The following is a 20532-nucleotide window of genomic DNA, read 5'->3' on the forward strand; positions in this document are numbered from 1 at the left end:
GGATTGAAAGACTACCTTTTACAAGCAAAGATCTTGTTAAAATCTCCACACATGACTCTCTTTATAAAGCAAAGTGTAAAAGTGTCATCTGCAAGCATTCCGAAAACCATGAAATCACAGGGACTCTCAAATTCGGTCAGGCATATGATCAGCTGCTCTCTCAGTTACTCGTGAAGAGAAGAGGCGTTGAAGACCAAAACAAGTGTTGTCTCTTCGCATCAGCATATATATTTAAAAACGAAAAACATATACTCAGTAAAATCACAGCCGTGTGCCTACTGCAGACAACATGATGACCATTGCAGTCTGAAGCTGAAATTACCTCAACAAACGCCATTAACTTGCCACTGTCCTGAGAGAATTGAACAACTCAACATCAATAACATCAATAAAAGGCTTTCACAGTCCTTGAATTAATCCGAAATCACCACACCCACCCTCTGCACCGTCTGCCTCCCTCTGGGACCGAGTAAAAAGGGTCCCTGTCCATCCCTCCACTCTTCCCCCACCATCATTTCCCCTCCTCCAGTCTCATCCAGTTAAGGAGGTACAACGTGAGCTGGAGCAGACGCTGCGAGGAAGGCTTTTTACACTCCCTGTCCACTTGCCAACCAGGGCTTCCTGTTTTGGGCTTCTGCTGGGTGGGAGGCGTTTTTTTTTGTATATTATTGAGACTGCAGGGTAATCAGGAGAATCTGTCTCTGGTCACAAAGAGGACGGGAAGACAACAAAAGATCACAGGGAGACTACTGACTTAATCATTTTATGCAACGACAAAATTATTAGTTAGGATACTCAGCAACGTATTAATAGTGTATTTCCTCCTCACATTCTCCCTCCACCCTCCTGCCTGGCCTAGTTGCTGAGTCAGTGTGCAGCATGAACAGGGGTATTGATTGACTGATTGCTTGCCATGTCACCCGGAGATGACTCACCTCATTTCCCCAATTCCTTTTCCAAGCTCACGCATCCTTTTCCTCCTGAGAGATCTCCCGGAAGACACACACGCACACACACACACACACACACACACACACACACACACACACACACACACACACACACACACACACAGGCCTCATCTGGAGTGCACATGGTTTAATAGCCCTGTCAATACATTGACGTTGCAAATGAGAAAGGATGCTTTAAACATTCATCACAGGCATCAGTTAAATGACTCGGCATATGGCCGTGGGGGAGGAAAAATGGTAATCTCCCGTCTTTCTAGAAAGATTAGAAGGATGATCGAGGGCGATAGATAAAAGAGATTTTACTGATTAGCCGGTGACCAGGACAAAAGAGCAAACTGCTTGCTACAAGCAACAACAACAACAACAACAACCCCATAAAATAACTAAATTATAGAAAAAGATTGAGGAAGGCAGCCGAGATCCAGGCTCACTCTGTGTCTTAAAGTATAATAAAAGACACAGGGCTACCCTGTGGGCACAGCACTTACTGAAACAAGCCTCCATTGACTACACTCCAACATCCTGGCATTTCTCCAGGACAGGAAGTTCTTTTCCCGATCTTGCCTGACCTCTGCATGCCTTTCACTGCACACCGCCATGCCACAGTACTCTTCATGGTTTGGCTCTGACGCAAGTTGTAGCTCAGAGAAAAAACACTGGAACCATTCTGAGACTAACTTTTATTCAGGCCCTCTTTTGAATTGACCCCTACCTACCTACCTACGCCGACATATGGAACATGCACATTATGGTGGAAAAAACACTGTTTGGTTGACCCAAGGTGAGCACAGCATAAAAACCATTTCTGTCATCCCCTTTAATTTCTAAAGAGTGTTATCACAGCTAGAAGATCATCTGCCCTCTGCGCCCCTTCAGCTCCACCATAAGAGGCTTATAAAGAGTTATCAAGACGGCAGCTCACCGCTATTCAAATCAAAGTCGAGGAGTTAAGAGAAGGTGACCTTAAATTCAAGTCACGTATAATCAGAAGTGACATCCATAGCTTTGGGAGCATTTGCTGACAGTAGGAAGAATATTGTGAGCCAATTTTTGTTCTTTCAGACAAGCGAAAAGCAAGTGAGGTAGGCAAGTGAATACAGTTCATTAATTTCAGGGCTACACTGAGCTCTTGAAGATATGTAATAGTTAATTAGTTTTGGAATCTATTTCTCTGATGAATTAACTAAAAGTCTTTGCTTCAACTATCATTAAAAGTCATTTTTCTATTTGATAATATTTAGATTTCTGGGATGACATTTTAAATTTGTATATGCAACATAAATAGGTGAAAACTAATCTCAGTGTCTCTGTGGCATTGTGTTGCACCAACTTCTCTTGACTCTTGCCCTAGAAAAAAAAAATCCCCAAATCAAACCAGTTTCCCTCTTGCTTTTAAGATTCACTAAAGTATTTGTTTTCTTGTCTATATCCTGAAGATGTCGGGTTTACTCCATCTATTGACAACCCCGGGTTTCTTTTTAGATCTGAGGGCCCTTTATGGAACATATTGTGAGGGACGGGTGTCAACTTGGGAACTAATTGTGTCAAACTGTACTGTACTAGAATTTTATCATTTTTATTAGCCTTCGCCTTGGACCTTCCTCTACCTCAGTTGGTTTCGGTTCCACTGACCACTTCTGATGCTCAATCCAGTCGAGAACATTTCAGTCACGTATGGATTAACATACACACGTGCACATTTTTCTGTTTTACTTTGTCAAGAATATCGGTCTGTTTTTATTTCTTTGTGCTGTAAAAAAGGAACACTTTCCTAAATAAAATAAATAGAAATAAAGGAAATTCTTTCAATGTTTTTGTCATATTATGCATGAAGGGGAACAATTCTTTCTCTCTGGCTCTAACAGTTGAATATATGCAGTGACATGATCAGTTATGCATAATGGAACCAATTATAGGTTATCAAATCTCAAATGTGCCTTTTGTACCTCACAATCCGATCAAGAGAACATCTCTTCTGCAAATACAATATGGCAGTCACTAAGTGATTTTGAAAACATCAGTTTGTCACAATATTGAATAGAAATGAAGCTACCTTAGATTTATTTTTTGTTAAAAACAAATGATTCATAAAAACTGTAAATATGAAAATATGGGAGTCAACCTAACTAAAATGGAACTGGTAAAGAACAATTGGCTTATTGCCTCCACTTTCTTTGTTCCCCACGGCGCTTCAGAAGGCAAATAAGCACCAACCAAAGCATTTCCAAATAAAGCAATCTTTGAGGAGTGCTGTTAACGGTAATGTTTCACAAGTAACATTACATCTTGCATGAATCACTTCACCTTCTGTGTCCCACTTTTGTTTCAAGTATCCCAGCTAAGATTCTTGACAAAATGCAACACCTAAATCAGAAACACTGCAAAGAGAGCCAAATATCCAGTGAATGATGTCATGAAAAGATAGTGCAGTTTCTCTTTTGGCAGATTTGGAGGCAGCTTTGCGTGATTACTTAGCCTGGGCAGATTTCCAGGCACAAAGCCTGTCTCTGCTCTCAACGGCCGCAGTCTTCAGGCTCCATCTCACTGAACGTAAATAATACTCTGCTCCATGAGTTGAACCATTTATGCACATGAAAACTGACGAGACCATTCAACTGTACATTACAGTTTACCTCCTGGCTTAATCTACATTATTTCATGTGTGTCACTTTGATCAGACAATCCTTCAACACTATAATAGGACTGATACATAAAACAAGACAAGAATCAGCCACAGGAAATTCATATCAATCTTTATTGTATTTAGAAATCCACGCATCAAATCTTTTTTAGTATTTTTTCCTTTACCATTTACAACAGGGAAGAATGAGGGACAAGCTATACGTCATGCCTTTTCCAGCAGGCGCGATGCACTACAGGATGGGCTGAAATGGAAAGGGAGGGAGGGGAAGAGATACATAAAGTGCTTTTGTCAACAGTTTTCTTCTTTTAATAGAAAAAAGGATCAAAACAAAAGGTTTGAGGGTGGAGGGAGAGGACACGGGGGTCCATGGACGTGACAGTATGAGTGCATGTGAAGAAGGTGAGGGAGGTGACAGTTCGATGAGGAGGAAGAGTGGTTGGGGGTATTTATCTTTAAAAAATAAAAAAGAGCGTTCGAATGAAAAAAAAAAAAGTGGTCTCAACCCAGGATGAGGCTGGACTTGCCACCAGGTGGGTTTCTTCGGCCACCTGCGGCAGCATTGGCACCTCCCGACGGGTCGGAGGGCTGTGGCACCTCCTTCTGCTGCTGCTCTGGGTCCTGCTGCTCCACATCGTCAGGACACTCTACTGATGCAACAAAAAGAAAAGGTTTGTCAGGTGTCACGATAGTTGGAGTGATCTAGCAGCATGTGGCTTGTAAGTAGGAGACCGGGGACAGTCGATTGGCTTAGCCCCATAGGTGGTGCGGTGCCAAGTCTTATGTTGTACTAGAGTTGAAGTCTTATTTATATTCTTTGTGAGAAATTAAATCATGATGTACTTGAGTAGCTTTTGTCTTTGTGACCAAGTTACAAACTACATTATGTTACTTCATCAAAAGTGATGGCCAGGGGTAAAAATAAACCAAATTCAGCTTCAGCAAAGGCTAGCATTAGTAGCTAGTTAGTGGTCTTTAGCTACCCTGCTTTGACTCATTAGTTTGGTTTCAGCTGCATTTTGTGATAACTGCAAATGTACCATTCACCAAGTAAGACTCTGATAAAGATTTGACTTGTTACATATTCACTGCATTTTGGTTTTGAAGGATACACTATTAAGTGATGTTAGCCAGTAATGCCAGTGTAGCCTGTAATGAAATCAGCGCTGAAGCTTTGGGCTCTTGTTGTCCATTAGTGGCTGAATTACTGAGGAATGTGCAAATTCAAGGGGACTTCTCGACCTTCATGTCACAAAAACGTTCACAGATTTTTTCATTTTTTTTCTTTTCTCATTTTCTAGGCCGAAAGGATACTCAAATATTCTAAGATGGTTATCAGAGCGAGCTGTGTGGGCTCTGTCAAGACTGCATGGATTTCAGGTTTAAAATGTAGGAATTGTGCCACAGATATTGGGACTGCACACACCAGGATTTACAAAGGCTCTTGAACCCTTTTATCAGGGGCAGATGTGACACATTCTGCCCAAAACACATGGGATATATTAATCAAACAGATAAACCAAGCTTGAGTTGCTGTTTGCCAGTCATTTGTTTGAGCTCCAGCTGGGTGTTCCCATCTCCTCACTGCATACGTTTTAAGGAGGATCATGCAAATAACAGACATTTTAACAGAGGATAATTATGCATTCTGCAAGATTTAAGGAGGTCACGCTACATGTTCTCTGCCTCTGAATAGGAGGCGTAAACAGAGCAAAAATGGGATTTAAAACGAAGGTTGTAGTGGTGGAAAAAACATTTGGATAAACTGTAGGCTTGATATTACAAAGCAAATAGGCTCTTAATAATTAAATACAATTATTGTAATGCAAAGCAAATGGTGGTTGATAAATTGTGGTTTGTGTTCATCACACTTTAATCAGAATTTAGCCACCATCAGCCGTAAAGTCCGTACAGACTGCATTTACCCCAGTGGTGTGTGCACCTCGTGTATGTTATGTGTGTTTGTCATATTATAGCACTTCCAATTACTCTATTGTATTACTTGTTGAACTGTGGCCTTGTTGTTTGCTTGTTTCCATGAAATGTGTGAACAAAATTCAAGTTACACTGTGTCAATATACTCACTGAAGTCCTGATAAATGGTTTGAACAACATAATCATTTATACACGTACAGTATATAATACACATTCCAATCATGTAAAAAAAAAACGGAAGCAAGTAAGTGAGCATTGATTTCTAAATGTCCATTGAGATGTACGGTCAAACCCTCCATTATCTGAGGAGCCAGCCTCTCCTTTACTAACATGCACCTGGAGGTTAATAAAAAGCTTTTCATACTAAGTGAAGCCTGCCATCAAAGAACAGCTGCTTGACTACAGACCATCACGCCATCATGACAGGGAAAAACCACATCAAAGACATCATGTGATGTTGACTTAGAAAGGGAGAATACGTGTACTGTATGTCTTAAAAAAAATTACGGTATGTCAGTATATGGGACAAGACACCAGAGTCAGATTTTTAGAGGCAGGGAGAGAAGAATTACCTGATCTGTTATAGTGAACCATGGAGCTATTCACTGAATAATCTGAGTCATGCACTGCTGTTTAGACATAGTGAGAGTGTGACAGGAACTTAAAGTCCTCTTTATAAACAGTTCAAAAGTTCCGGACACTTACCATCATTTTCCTGTTCTCCATTTGGAACCTACAATGAAAACATAACACAAGGATATCAGATATCGTCACTGAACCAAAGTGACTTCTTCATCTGTTAATAAAAAAATTATTCCTGCATTCCTACATCTGGATCCTATTACTTTTGTTATAACAAAGTGACCTGAGCCGAAAGAGGGTCTTGACTAGGGCATACCTCCATATTGCAACATTATTTTGAGGTGACTAGTGGCACTTTAACAAAATATCAACACATTTTTGATAAATAATCATCAGTAATATATAAAAACTAAGTATGTGAAGGCAAGTATTAGAACAAGCCTTTAATTCCAGGAAAAGACAACCAGTAACCCATATCATGATAGAACAATATCCAAGATGATGTATGGTCTCATGCCAGGATAATCATTGGTATATCGATATATTGCCTGTCGCTAGTCTGGACTAAATAATAATACAGAGAAAAGTATGGCTTCAACTAAAAGGTATTAATAGAGGCTATGATGCGATCACAAGGTGAATACCGACAATTAATGATGTGCTCTCATATCTGGTAACAGATCTCCTGTTTCACTGTTTCTTTATACCTCAGTAAAATTGCTTAATTAAAAAAAAAAACCACTCATGTCAGGCAGTGAGGATGGGCACATTCCCAGAATTCAAAATTAAACCTCCAAAAAGGGATTGCAAATGTCAGTGGAGGCTCCGATACAACATCCTGGGCCAGTTTCAAATAGATGGATAAAGTCAGCCTTCCCCCAATGAATTTTCCACTGAACTGTTTAGAATTAGACTTAATCTATGACCATGTGCTTTTCAGCCTTGACTCTAGGCTGCAGCTCTGTTTTGGAAACAGGCTCAATGAAAGGTACCTCTTGTCTCTGGCTCCACACCAAGGCTGCCCCAGAGTTGTGGATGGTGGTCAGTTCTGGTTGCGGGTTCTTGGGGAAGAGAAGAGGCTGCTGGCACCGCCTAAGTGGGGCCGAGGGCTCCCCGCACAGGGTTCCTGTGGGTGCCCCACCTGGGAAGGTTAGAGACAGACAGGGCAACAAAATTATTAAGGACTAAGCAGACTGTAACAGAATAGTTTTTCATGCCTATTTTCTCCCTATTTGAGATAATATTGAAGCTAGATGGCAAACATGAGACAAATGAAAACATGACTCAGGCTTCAAAGCTGCAGAGTCATACCATATGGACACCAATCCAATTAGCTATCCCAGACTCCAGTTTTTCTAACCCATGAACTTCACCATGCTCACCAGAAGATTCATCTTTTCAGATTTGACAAAACATCAGCTCTATGGGGGAGTCAGACAGAAATAACATGAGGAAAAATCACTGTGATCCGACAGGAAACATCACCTAAATCCGCTTGGGCGTCTGCAACAGACCCAGAAACGCAGTGGAACACTTCCAGGCAGACGGACCTAATGCCAAAACTCACATAGCCCTGTCACGCCTGCATTTCACTTTAGCAGAAAGAGCATTAAAACGCAGTGTTTAGCCCTCTGTGGGGAAGCAGGCCACTCTAACTAAAGCCACATAAGGTAAAAGCCTGGCTCTAGCCCTGAGGGCCAGGGAGGGGACAGACCAGCTTTGTCGTGAGGGGAACAATACTGCTGAAGAAGCGTAGGAGAGGCCATTGTTGTTAATGGAGTGAAGTGAATCAGCACTGTTGAGAGTCTCTATCACTCAACAAGAGCTCCTTCATTACCGGCTCCACAGTTCTGAGTGTGATCAATTCTCTGGACAGTGAACGACCAACAGCAAATGGAAGAGGATTAAACTAGATTCATAGACCAGACAGTGATGTATTATGTTATCATCAGTCCAACAAATAGCCTTCTACTTAACCATATAGATCTCCTGGGTCCATGATACAAACATTTGATACACACCGACCTCACTGTAGACAGGAACAGCAATCACGTTGCTGCTGATAGTCATAGCTTCCTCTCTGATAACAGTCTTACTCATGTGGTCAGAAGCTGAGGGCACTTGAACAAACCAGCAGCTCTGCTATCTAGAAACCCTAAAATCCTCACCAACAACCTGCCTTTATGAAAAATGATCAGATACTCTTAGTGGTGATGAAGAAGATACCATTAGATCTGATGACTCAGATTTTGAGGCATCAGTTTTTAAGGTTTCTGCCAACACAGCCATACTTTTAAAGTAAATGATATTTCACGGATCAAAGCACTGAGAGATGACATTTAAAAAAACTCATCAAATACTACTACAACATGTCTATCCAGAACTAATGTCCCAGTCACTCTGAATACAAAAAGTGACTGGAAAAACTCTATTGAATTAACAGCCCCTATGAAGACGTGAAGTTCACACTAAGGATTATCCGGAGTAAACCGGACATTGTTGCAACACTGTCTAAGGCAGGCAAAAATTATGTTAGATTATTTCTAAAACAAAACAGAACAAAACACACAAAACCCAACATAAGTCTTGAGTAAGGGTGAGTCACCTGGATATAAAAAACAACAACAATGTATTTAATTGCAATCATGATCCGTATTGCGATCTTTTTCTAATCAATTTCTAAAAATCGTGTACACTGTAGCCAGACTTGAAATACACTGCAAACTGCATTACAGATTCACATTCACTTTTGGCACAAGCTCCTCATCTGCCATGCTACTAGCTATAACTCACGTTGAACTGTTGACAATACATCATACAAGAAACAGCCACACAAAATAATTTGTCCAGTCAGCCACGTCATCCAGCATGCTACATTACAACTGGTTTGTTCACCTAACATACATCTGATAGTCAATGAGATTATGTGATGTTTGGAAACAAGAACGCAGACGATATTAATTGCAGTGACCCCTTTGATTTGATCCTCCTTGATTCACCATAAAAGTTGTTTGTGGATGCCTTCAAGATTGTCCACGGTATAAAATGTCACACCGCCCACCACAAGTTCAAACCATTTGGATATCTATTTTTGCACCATAAGAGTGCTGTCTCTATGATTGATATCAACAGTGTAATTTTATCCAGGTTGGCGCTCATGTTGCTAATGGTGGACTGGTAGGCTAACTGTAGCTTACATACAACTTTATCTCGTGGTTCCACAACTGCTGACTAAAATCTGAAGCATTTCCTATCGCAGCTTACTTGCATGGAATGCAAATCGCTCTCTCTGTGATCGAGTTAAATTGTGAAATCTCCACACAGTTGTTGAATTATTCCCCCTTTTCAGCTTGACCTACATGTCATTTTGAGTCAATGAAAGTGACCTTGTCCTGTCCATCATGCAGTGCATTCAGTGCAGCATTGCTGTTTTTCTTTCCAAAACTGAATGTCAAATTCACAATTTTTTATAATTCAATCATATAATCAAATCTGAAGTTTTGGTTGACAGCTGTAATGCATACTGCACCATCTCTACTTCAAACTCTGTGTGGGATCTTAGCATTCCCTACCTCTCCATATATTTATATGGGACTCTAATTTCAAGAGGCCAACAATAATACCAAGGGTGAGGCATAGACAAGTGCTGTGGGACACACACCAAAAATGCCACTGCTCCAGATGGTCCAGACAAGTATTGAGCATATAAAAAGGTGTATTCAGAAGGATCTTCACCGGACGGCATGCCAAAGCAAACAAATGTGTTCATCTAAACTCAGAGTTCATTCTCAGGTCAGAAGGATCACACAATGCACATAAAACTGTTATTGTAATAAACTTTGTTCATTCACCCAGAAACAAATATCCTCATCCAGTTGTATCCGTTAAAGTGGGACAACTATGAGAAGCCCCCCCTGAACTTGACCTAGACCCAAGTGAAACAATGCAGGCAGGAAAAGGCTTTGCTGTCAGCAGCTGCTGGCTGCAGAGGTCAGATGATAAAATAAGGATTTTAGGGTAAATTCTTCACTGTCCACACACACAGAAAATCTGATACACCATGTAAACGGTTTGCCACAAGTGGACAGTGTGAAAACATGTGATCTTTGGCTTGTGAATAACTTCAAGGCCATTAGCTGAAATGCAATCCTACTGCTGTCTGATTGAATTTTCTCTTTTTATGCACTTTGGGGAAACTCTGAGCCTTTACCAAACACTGGGTAAAAATTTCCATCTTTAATTACAAGCAATAAAGATGACAAACACTAAAGAGTGATTTGTATTTGGCTTAAGCTTTATCTGGTTTATTGTAAACATACCAACAGGCACAATGATGTCAGACAACATTATTTTTCATTAAGACCTCTGTGGCTGTATGCTTGCAGTGACCTTGACGACTCAAAACCATTCACAGTTCTTATATCCCCTGTTGCTGCATTTGTGGACTCAAAATAAAACTTCCCTCGTGTCTGTACAAGGCCACACATTTCACCAACTGACACATTTTTTTAACTGACCTATTTCTTTCCATTGAGGGCCGATCCTCATCCCATTTAACAAAGCCTAGCTTCAAATTACCCTTATCCCTGTACTCCAGGGCTTTTTGGCTATTGCACTTGTGGGATGTGCTTTCTGACAACCTAAATGGAAAAATACACACCAGTTTGTACTTTTTCCTATCTCAAGTTCGAAAAATTAATTCCATGATGCTTTTTTTCTTTCTTAAGGCTTCTGGTGGCTATGTCTGGACTTGCCTGATTAATCTTGCCCTTTTCATAATGAGCCCTTCCTAGTGCAACACACAAATAACTCGGAATGTTAAAAAACTATTTTTTTCATTCCTTCACTATCTCATATTATAACATGGAAAGATCACTATAATAGGTATAAATGATGTTAGATGGAGTTACTGGGTGGATTGTTCCTCCGATGGGCATGGGGGTCATCAGGTTCTGCAAAGATGCTGGAGGCCATCTTGCTCTTTCGCTGGGGGGTCGCGTTTTCATCCGTGCCGAAAGAGAAGCTGGTTTCCCCTCCTGGCGGCCGTAGCACCCTTAAGAGCGACAAAATACAGATTAGAACTCCATTGGATTGACATCATTCTTTCATACTCGCATCATCCACTCTTTAGGTCGAACACATGGCGTTCATGTCACATGCCACTGATCAGCTGCACAGTGCAGAATGAAAAAAAAAAATCAATAGTCAAATATAACATGAAGATGCCTCGAGCTACTTACGGCCTTCTCCCTACTCCACCCTAACCCTTTTATACACCATACCACACACACAAAAACACACATCAAGGTCTCTGCTGTCTAAGCCCCGGCTGTCAGCCTGTCAGACAGACAGTCACAATCTCTGCCCGGCAGCTGACTCCAGTCGCACATAATCGCAGAGTTAGCTGGCTAGCTGCTGCCTCTCCTCGATACAAATTCCTTTGCAGTGACACAAGCAGGGTTGGTGTCAGTTCCTGGTAGTATTGTTATTCAATTATTAAATAAGTTAATTACATTTGATGCCTTTGGGTCAATATTTCACAATAGAGGCGAAAAGTCTGAGGTCCACAACGAATGTAGGTCACCTAATAAATGGACTGTTCTTCAACCAGATAGGAGCTTGCATGCAGCCCAGGGCATGATAAACAAAGACCACTTTACACCGACATTCCTTCCACCACAAGCTGAACAAAAGGAACGTGATAATGACTAGGGAAACCCTTTTTCCTTGCTGTGCTGAAGGACAGTCGGGGTGGACGACAAAAACTGATGTGTTTGCAGAGGCCCTGCTGGACCCCTCCCTCTTTTTTTCCAGCAAACTCTTCTCTCCTCAGAGTCCCTGAAGCCACCAGCTGACACACTGAGCAGCTGTCCAAGGGCCAGGCGGGCAGATGGAGTCCAAAAAACAACTCGGCTCTCAAAGGACAACTACAAAGAAAGCAACTAGAGGGAAAATCCACGCAGCGTGAATTTTCTCAATCAATTCTTGTATACGTACTAGTGTCTGTCACAGTTGGCTGTGACAGTAATGCCTAAACCAGACATCACCTCCTGGCCAGCGAGGATGAGCTCATGCTTTCCACACGGATTGCGATCGGGGGAAAGCTTTGAGCTGCCTGGCAGCAGACCCCACCCTAGAATGAAACTGCAAATAATATCAATGAAATGGCACTAATGTTGAGAAGCTTACGGGCAGCTTCAGGCAGGTGGAGCTAGGGCAGATATAGCTGAGCTCCAGGGCCAAAGATGGCATGTCTGATAAGGCAGGGTAGGAGGCTTTTGATGGCCTACTAAGATTTGAGCCTAATTCTGCTCAAGTTGCTGCTGTAGGGATCCGTTCGGTCGGCCAGCAGCACAAATGACCAGCAGCTCGTAAAATGGGGCTTTAAGGAGCAAAAGCAAAGAGCTAAGGAAAGATTTACAGGCTTAGCTAGCTCAAAGCCCCCACCCAAGCCCCCGCATCATCCGAAAACAGCATGCGACTTCAAAAAAAGCTTATGACTGACCGAGATTTGGTGTGATCACTCAGGAAAAGGCTATTAGTAGTGGTTTTCCTCAAAATCCGGTTTGTGTGCGTTAAAATCACGCCCTATGAATAAACCAGCCGTCATTTAAAGTCATTTTCTTTGCTTTGTGTTCACTGCAAAGGGGCAGGATTGCATCCAGACGAGACGCATCACTTACTGGAAAGATATGACTGCGTGCTTGGATGATGAGTGTCCCTCTTAAAAGGTGTTTTTCCATGAATATAAACATTTAATAGACGCTGTGCGTCAGACAGAGACTACAGCGTAGACATATGTTTTCTACTGAAAATACTAAAAAGACAGAATTTCCATTATCTGTAACCAACAGAGGCTTTTAGTGATAATGACATATGCAGACCAAAGTCTGGTCTATGATCCTTCCTGCAATCAATCACAAATTTGGATTCTTGCTCCTTCCTGAGCGCTATACCTTTGGTCCTCTTGTGAAAAAAATGCTTAAAACTCCACAAATAACGGATGTACTAGGTCTAAAATCATCCGCAACTCAAAAGAGCAGCAGATACTGAAACCCCAGCAGGATAAGAGCCCGGTCTTGAACTACAAAAAGTTATTTCGCAGTCGACACCAGCCAGCCGAGCGGTAACGTTAGGAAGCTATGGCCATTTCTTCCAACAAAAACAGATGGACAACATCTTCGGGTTCCTCTCCTTTTCTTTCTTGAACTCACACGCTTAATTAACCCATTCTACAGAGCTCAGATGGGCTAACGTTAACCTAACGTTAACTAACTTAGTGTAGCTTGAGGCTAAATGGCGCATCACTCACCCAATAAGATTAACTTAATTAGCAAGACGATGTGACAGTTTAGCTAAATCCAGAAAAATCCCTCGCCATGCCAGCAGCAAGCTAATGTAAGGTAGCAGGCTGCCTTTAAGCAGAAAAGAGGCGTTTGCTAGCCGAGCCCGCATCACACTTCTTTTGTTCCTCCATGAAACGTTAACGGCTCTTTTTCTTTACCTGGAACTGCTTTTAGAGCCGGGGCTCATTCCTTGAAAGGTGGTAGTCGTCGTCATCTTTATGGAGTGTTTTCGATGTCGCGGCAGCAACAAACAGTCAATGAGAAACTAAAACAAAGTCCTCCACCTTCCCCGCAGAGATGCGACAGGATGTAGGCTCCACCCGACACTGAAAAATATAACGAAGACCAGATCCGACGGTTCTGCGGTGCCAGCCCATGAGATCCATCCCACCAGCGTTCGACCCGCTCTGATTGGACAGAACATCACAGAACTCCTCTCTCATTGGACAGAACCTCAGCGATCGCCTCTCTTGTTGGTGGCAGCTCTGGGCTGCATGTCAGCGATCAGACAGCAGAGACCACAACCCCGAGGGCTTTTTCTACCATCTAATCCATGAGCATTGATCATGACAACATGCAAAATGCGTTACAAGGAAAGGTTTAAAAGAAAAACAACGTGGTTAAACAATTGACCTCCAGCTGGCGAAGATCTGACACTTTCTCTGGATTTTGTCATAGTTGCATTTCTAGGTCAAACAATCACACTGGAAAGCCAGGCAAAATTAGTGGCAGTGTGAAAAAGACAATAGCTTTATTTTACCAGGCATCTTAATAGACAATACAGTTGTTTATTTAACTGGAACATGTCTTCAGGCTTCCCAAAATTTGAAGCTTGGCCTAGTCAGATGACTAATCAAAACATTTCTCTACACATCCACTACCATATAAAAACGTATAAAATCAATTTTTTTTCTGATGACAACAGAAAAACAAGTGACAATCCAGCCCCATTCCCAAGCTGGGTATATAGTTCACTAAGTGATAGCCAGTCCCAAAATAGTACACTGAAAGAACAGATTTGCTGGACGCTGAGCAAGCCTAGCGCCTCTGCATTTGATCAGTTAAGTCAGTTTTATTAATTCCCACTCTTATGACCTGTCCTATCCATCTGCAACCTCAGAGGAAGCCCTCCAAACTAGGAAGGAAAGTCCTTGACATTGACCACAATTACAGCATGAATGAACAAAACCTGAATTCAGGGTGATCTGGATGCGGCTTATGTACAAAAACAGAAGAATAACATGGGCAAGAGCGATAATACTATACAGCAGTTATGTGTAGCAGAGTAATGATGACCCCTCCTGCGTGGAATTCTGTTGAGACAATAGGACATGTGGCAAAGAAGCCGCCGCTGTGGATTACAGGCTGGGATGGTTTGTTGTGTTAAGGAGGAAAATGGTGATGCATGTAGTCAGTTAAATCAGGCCTCCCGTCTGTTGTTGAAACACGTCAATTGTATCTTCATCTTCCATTTCCAACTGTAAAGAGAAAACAGAAGTCAACATGTGCCACAGGATTAACCATGCCCAATCTTTGCTACATTTCATAGCCAGCTGGTCTGCATCTTGTGTATTTATTTTCATAAATAAATTGCCTTTATTAAGCATATAGTGTAAAGTGTCAGGAGTTGTACTGTAGAGAAAGAGGGAGACAAGCACATGCCATGTGCCCCAAAGCTGACGGCGAGTGCTACACAAACTCAAATTTGTAGGCGTAGGCAAAGAGGCACCATTGTGACAGAACTAATCACTCCATTTGACTTTGATGACTGCAGTTTACATACACAGGCTTTGCATAGTGTCAGAGTAATGTGAAATTATCTGTCTCTACTCCAGCCATTCATTTCAGGAAATATTGGCATCAGTATAAAATGGCATGTTCAACACAAGTTCAAGAATAGAGGAACTATAATGTAGCTTTGTGTGTTCTGACAGCCCGAGGCTGCTGCATGCTCACAATATCAGCATGTCTTAAAATGTGGCTTGCACAAAGACCTGGTGTATGTCTGGTTTCAGCCTACAGACATTCCTACCACACACTGCCCAATGAGGGCTGGACTCTTGTATATTTAACTATTTGACTGATTTATTAGATTTGTGGGTGCCTGTAGACTTGTTCAGACACTGGACAGATTTGAGCTGTGTGTGGACCATGAAGACTTCATGTGAGCTTCCCCGCGAAACTGCATCGAAAAACTCTGCATGAAATATGGATATTTTACTTGATAAGGATGTCTCAAATGCCTCGAATGCATCAGCACAAGTGATGACGCATGTGGAAGTTGAAAAAGCATGCGTGACCCCACTGTTAACCCTTTGCACAGTGTTTCTCGTGAATGTTTAGTGGCTAGTTAAACTTATTGTTTCAAGACTTCAAACTTACCTGTGCTGGTGTGTCTGTTTCATTTATTGGCTGTCCATCAAATCTGAACCTGATTTGCCTCATTGCAAGTCCCTGGAGAGACAAACACACAAAAATATTGCTGTAAATCAAGTGTGTGTTGGAGCTGAGAAACATCTTAAAGATGCAGAGCAGGGGGCCGAAGCAACAGGACTGACAGACACTGGTGTATATGATTGATCAATGCAGGAAAAGCACAGGTGTATACAACAACATAAACGATGGCTAAGCTCTCATTAGTGTTAGTACTTCCACCTGTGCCTTTCCCTTACCTTTTGATAAGTCAAAATGTCTGCCAGTCTGCTGTGAAAAGGGTCTAGTTTTAAATAGCCAGTTAAGTTTTTTGTTTCAGGGAACTGGTGTCATTTTTTTGTTAAACATATCGTTGCACCATTGTACACATATCTTTGTCAGTGTTTGATAACCACATTTAAGGGGTCATTACAAAACAACTGGGTGTTTATGTATACATTCTATGTATGCATAAATGTACAGCAGGTATGACATAAGAATATCACCTGACATATTGTTATTGGAATGCATCGGTCACACATCAAAAACAAACAAAACAACAAAACCAATAAGAAAACATACATAAAACACAGGATCATAAACAAATACCTGAACAATAAATAACTAATATTATGGGCAACTCAAAGAAAAAGGGTGTTTTGGTTCTTAAAAATGTGACAAAATTAATGAAACAAGCTAGAAAAAAAGCACAAAATTGCAAATGTAGTGTCTGTAATGTCTCCTCTCAAACCAAGAAAAAATTAAAAATATAGTATTTCAAAGCAAGCCTTGTCTTGTTTAAGGCTTGCCCGCTGAAGTTTGAGCGTCATACACAAATAATGAGTTACACTGTCTGCAGTGAAACAGGAATAAATGAATAATGGCAAACATCTGGTTCTCACTGTAGTTTTAAATGAGCTGCATGACAAACATATCTCTTTTGCCCTGCTGGCAGTCTGACGACTAGACAATTTGGCGTTGTGTTTCCATTCTTCCAGAGAGCTGAGCGCTTATTTGACTTTCAGATAAAGAGGAATGTCAGAGGTTGTGTTTCATTCGGCATGCTCTTCCTAACTGTTAAGTTCAGAATGTAAACTTTATCTGCAGACCTCAGGATTGTTTTGGAGCCATAACAGTACAATTTTATGAACTATACTGGCACTCGTCCCACTGTCATTAGAATAAGTCAGCATTCCTGCATCCCATTATAGCAAGTAGCCTGGCGAAGGACAACTTCAGAAGTGATTTAGCTCCCAACTGCTGATGGAAAAGATGAGATATATTTTATGATTAACACGTGGAATCAAAGATGGAAAAGCAGATAAGGGAGTTTGGTTTGAGGGATGAGAGAGAGGTAAAGCCTGAGGCTGTGTTCAGCTATTCAGGGAAGATCTGCATCAACTCTGAAGCCTTACCTGCATTCAAGCAGGAAGTGAGGAGCAGCAGAGCAGAGCAGAGCCAATGAATAATGAACAATACCTCTTTCAGTAGAAAATGACAAAAAATTTGACTGTAAGGATTAACTCTGTAATCAGCATCATCTGGCTTTTACTTTAGTTTTGACCTTTAAACATGATCTTTACGTGGCGTACATGTGATGTGTTGAGTTCTCCAATACACTGAGCTGTAAAAACTCTTCAACCACATCATTGATATAACAAGTGGGGCTTTTAAATTCCACGGACATCACAACTTGTTTGCTTAAGGTTAAAACTGCATTATTTGCTGTACAACAAAAGCTTACATTGCCCGTCACAGCCTGTATGTGTGATAAGTCTACAGGGCTGAGAATAATTAGCCTTTTATGGTCTTCAAACAAGACTGAACATGTGCATACTTCAAAGCTGCTGCTTCGAACCATCACGCAGGTCCAATAATTATTTCCATATGATATAAATGCAGCATAACTTGACACCACTCTTCTAATCCTTCCTCCATGCCGCCTATACAGCTTCCTCTTGTACATGGGTAAATAGTCAGACCCTTAGTGGTTCAACAACGCAAAGATATTCAACTCTGGGCAGCCTTTTTAGTGGTATTTTGCATGTCATAGCAGGAAAAGCTCTGGTGTGACTTATTATGTGAATAATTGCTGCAATGCATTCAGGTGTAGCAGTTCTAGGGCGTGCTGACTCACTGGCATGGCTTACTGGGACACTTATGGAAGGGAGACATTGTTCAAATGGTCTGCGCTTTCACATGCAGAAAAAAGTTTGCATAGCAGTGAACGGCAAGAGACAAAAGTTTCTGATCCTGTTTGAATTGTGCCATGAATTACACATAGTTTGTCAATAAACCAAGGAAATATAAGACTGCTGGGTGTGTAGTCTTTCTAATTACGTAATTTCAATATTGTTTAAGTGACGCCGTCTTGTTCAAAACTCACCAAAACACTCTCTTTTCACGTAACAGTTGTCAGTGTGGCCAGATTTATTGTGATTTTTACCTTTTTAAATAGTTTTTCTGTGCCAAGATGATGCCAACTTATTGATCGACATTGTGTGGTTCACAGAGCGGTTTGACACAAAACTGAGTAGTATTTTACTATCTTTACACCAACCTGTGACTTTCTTAAATTAAAAAAAAGTATTTGTCTCTCTTTATTAACTACTTTGTATATTTTTTCCAATATAAGGTGTCATGGGGCACACTGAGCATGGGCGGGACTTCGCCTCTCTGTTGGGGAGGTGTAAACAGTTTAAAAAGCTGTCAGGCGAGCAGTTCCTATCTAAACAGTATGGACAACACAGTTTCAAAACTACAGCTCCATTAAAGGCAAATTCCGTGAAACTTCCAACAGTTTTCTACCTAGCACACTAGACAGCTTGACAGCTTTTTAACAAAGGCAAATTAAACTTACTGAAAAAAGTTAAACTACTTTCATTGTTAACATTTTTCTTATCGGCTGAAACTAAGCTAAACATCACAAAGCCACCCTAATTTGGACCATTCACTTCATTACAGATAATAGCTCCACGCCCCTCAGTTTGGGAACCACCGCTTTAGGAAATAAACCTGTGACATCATCCTGAGCGTTCACACTCAATCAGTGATGGTTGCTGATATAGACCCATGCCCACCTGTCTCTCGCAGTAGGCTCTCATGAGTTTGATGAGCGGCGTGTGTCTTTTGATCTTAAACTGCACTACAGATCCATCCTGACCCGCTACCTTCAGGTTTATGTGTTCGTTGCTTTCCGTCTTGACTCCTTCCTGTGGGATAAAGTGAGATGGGAAAGAAAAAAACAAAACAAAACACAGTTAACATGAGCCTCTGGTAGGTGTTACAGAGCACCGTACGCCAAAACGACCAGACACAGAGACAGTTTCCTCCCTCTGGCTGTCACCCTGATGAACACTTAACGGTCAGAGTGTCAGAAAAACACCCCTGTTAAACCTTTGGAAATTATGACACTTTTTAAATTTGAATGTAAATACTGCAGAAAAGCCTGCGATCCTTAAAATTGCACTATATTGTAAAGTTATTATAAAGTGTTTATTATACTATCCCCCTGTACATTGAGAGCAACATTAACCAAAGTCAACCAAAGTGTTTGTGTTCACATACTTGGCCAATAAAGCTGATTCTGATTCTGATGAGGGGGGAGTAACTAGCTGATTACTTCACAGATGGAGAACTGCATGTTTATCTGTGTCCTTGTTGTTATAACAACATATTATTCTCTCAGGGTGCAGCCACAGGTTAGATGAAGATCTATAGGTGCGTATACCAGAGAACCTTCAACGAGACAATTGATATATGAAAAACTTAAAATGTGTTTAAACCCAGGCCGATATCTCTTTAAAATCAGTTCGACTTTTAAGCAGCACTGACAATTTTGCAATTGACACAAATGACACTAAATCCTTGTATTAATTTAATGAAATTATGTATTCATGGGGTTAGCCAAAAGCAGATACACCATGTGGTTTAGCCGTATAAATGGTTCCTGAATATAATTTCCAGAAAATGTATCTAAGTAAAGTTGAACATCTTCCCTGGGGCCCATTTTCCTTTTGTTTACATTCTGTTCAGTGTGTGTGCAGAGTGAGCCACAGATCTACCAAGATAAAAAACAAGAAGAAAGACAGAAAGAAAATACTGTGGTTTAGAGGCATTTATCGCCACTATGTACCACTGCTGTGTGCACAAACTTTCTCCCACTTTCACAAATAAACACACACAATCTGTTAGCAGCAGTCATTCAAACATGGAAACACACACACTTGCATTGGTAAACTGAGGCATGCACTGGGGATGACACCAGCTGGTTGGCTGTGTGGGATCAAGCAGAAAGCGATCTGCGCGCCTGTGAATGCGCGTTCACGAACCTTCCGGTCTATCAAAGTAGGTATAGCCAGTAGTTGAAATTCAGCTCTCAAGTTTGACAAGGGAAACAGAACACGTGAAAAATTTCCGATTTTTTCTTTGAGCCCCTGCTGCACAGATCTGGTGAAATAAACTGGTATTGATGTGTGGAGACACTCACCTTTGGTTTTTCATCAGCCATGGTCACTCTTTTGGCGCTTCTCTACGCTGCCACACAAAGAATACGAGTGCGCGCACGTACTCGTTCCCGGTTAAATTATTCGAACCATACGTGCGCGGCCACGAGCCAATGCGCGTCCACAGCACCGGGCGGTGA

General features: G+C 41.3%; 2 protein-coding genes across 3 annotated transcripts; both read right to left on the reverse strand.

Annotated features, from left to right (window-relative positions):
- Positions 1-3708: 3708 nt before the first annotated feature.
- Positions 3709-13847, reverse strand: LOC115575448 (jupiter microtubule associated homolog 1). 2 transcript variants are annotated; one of them, XM_030407542.1, is made up of 5 exons: positions 13634-13847; positions 11040-11182; positions 7122-7270; positions 6253-6280; positions 3709-4259 (listed from the first exon to the last, which is right to left on the reverse strand). In XM_030407542.1, the coding sequence occupies exons 1-5, from the start codon at positions 13687-13689 to the stop codon at positions 4114-4116; spliced, it is 522 nt and encodes a 173-aa protein (XP_030263402.1). In that variant the 5' UTR covers positions 13690-13847; the 3' UTR covers positions 3709-4113. The 2 variants fall into 2 exon arrangements, with proteins under 2 accessions (XP_030263402.1, XP_030263401.1); XM_030407541.1 differs by having other exon boundaries at positions 3709-4262; positions 13634-13846.
- A 350-nt stretch (positions 13848-14197) lies between these two features.
- LOC115575449 (small ubiquitin-related modifier 2-like) lies at positions 14198-20530 on the reverse strand. Its single transcript, XM_030407543.1, has 4 exons — positions 20377-20530; positions 18968-19099; positions 15858-15929; positions 14198-14953 (listed from the first exon to the last, which is right to left on the reverse strand). The coding sequence occupies exons 1-4, from the start codon at positions 20395-20397 to the stop codon at positions 14891-14893; spliced, it is 288 nt and encodes a 95-aa protein (XP_030263403.1). The 5' UTR covers positions 20398-20530; the 3' UTR covers positions 14198-14890.
- Between the last annotated feature and the right edge of the window lie 2 nt (positions 20531-20532).

The sequence above is a fragment of the Sparus aurata genome, chromosome 23 (assembly GCF_900880675.1).
Source record: "Sparus aurata chromosome 23, fSpaAur1.1, whole genome shotgun sequence".
NCBI classification, from domain to species: Eukaryota; Metazoa; Chordata; class Actinopteri; order Spariformes; family Sparidae; genus Sparus; species Sparus aurata.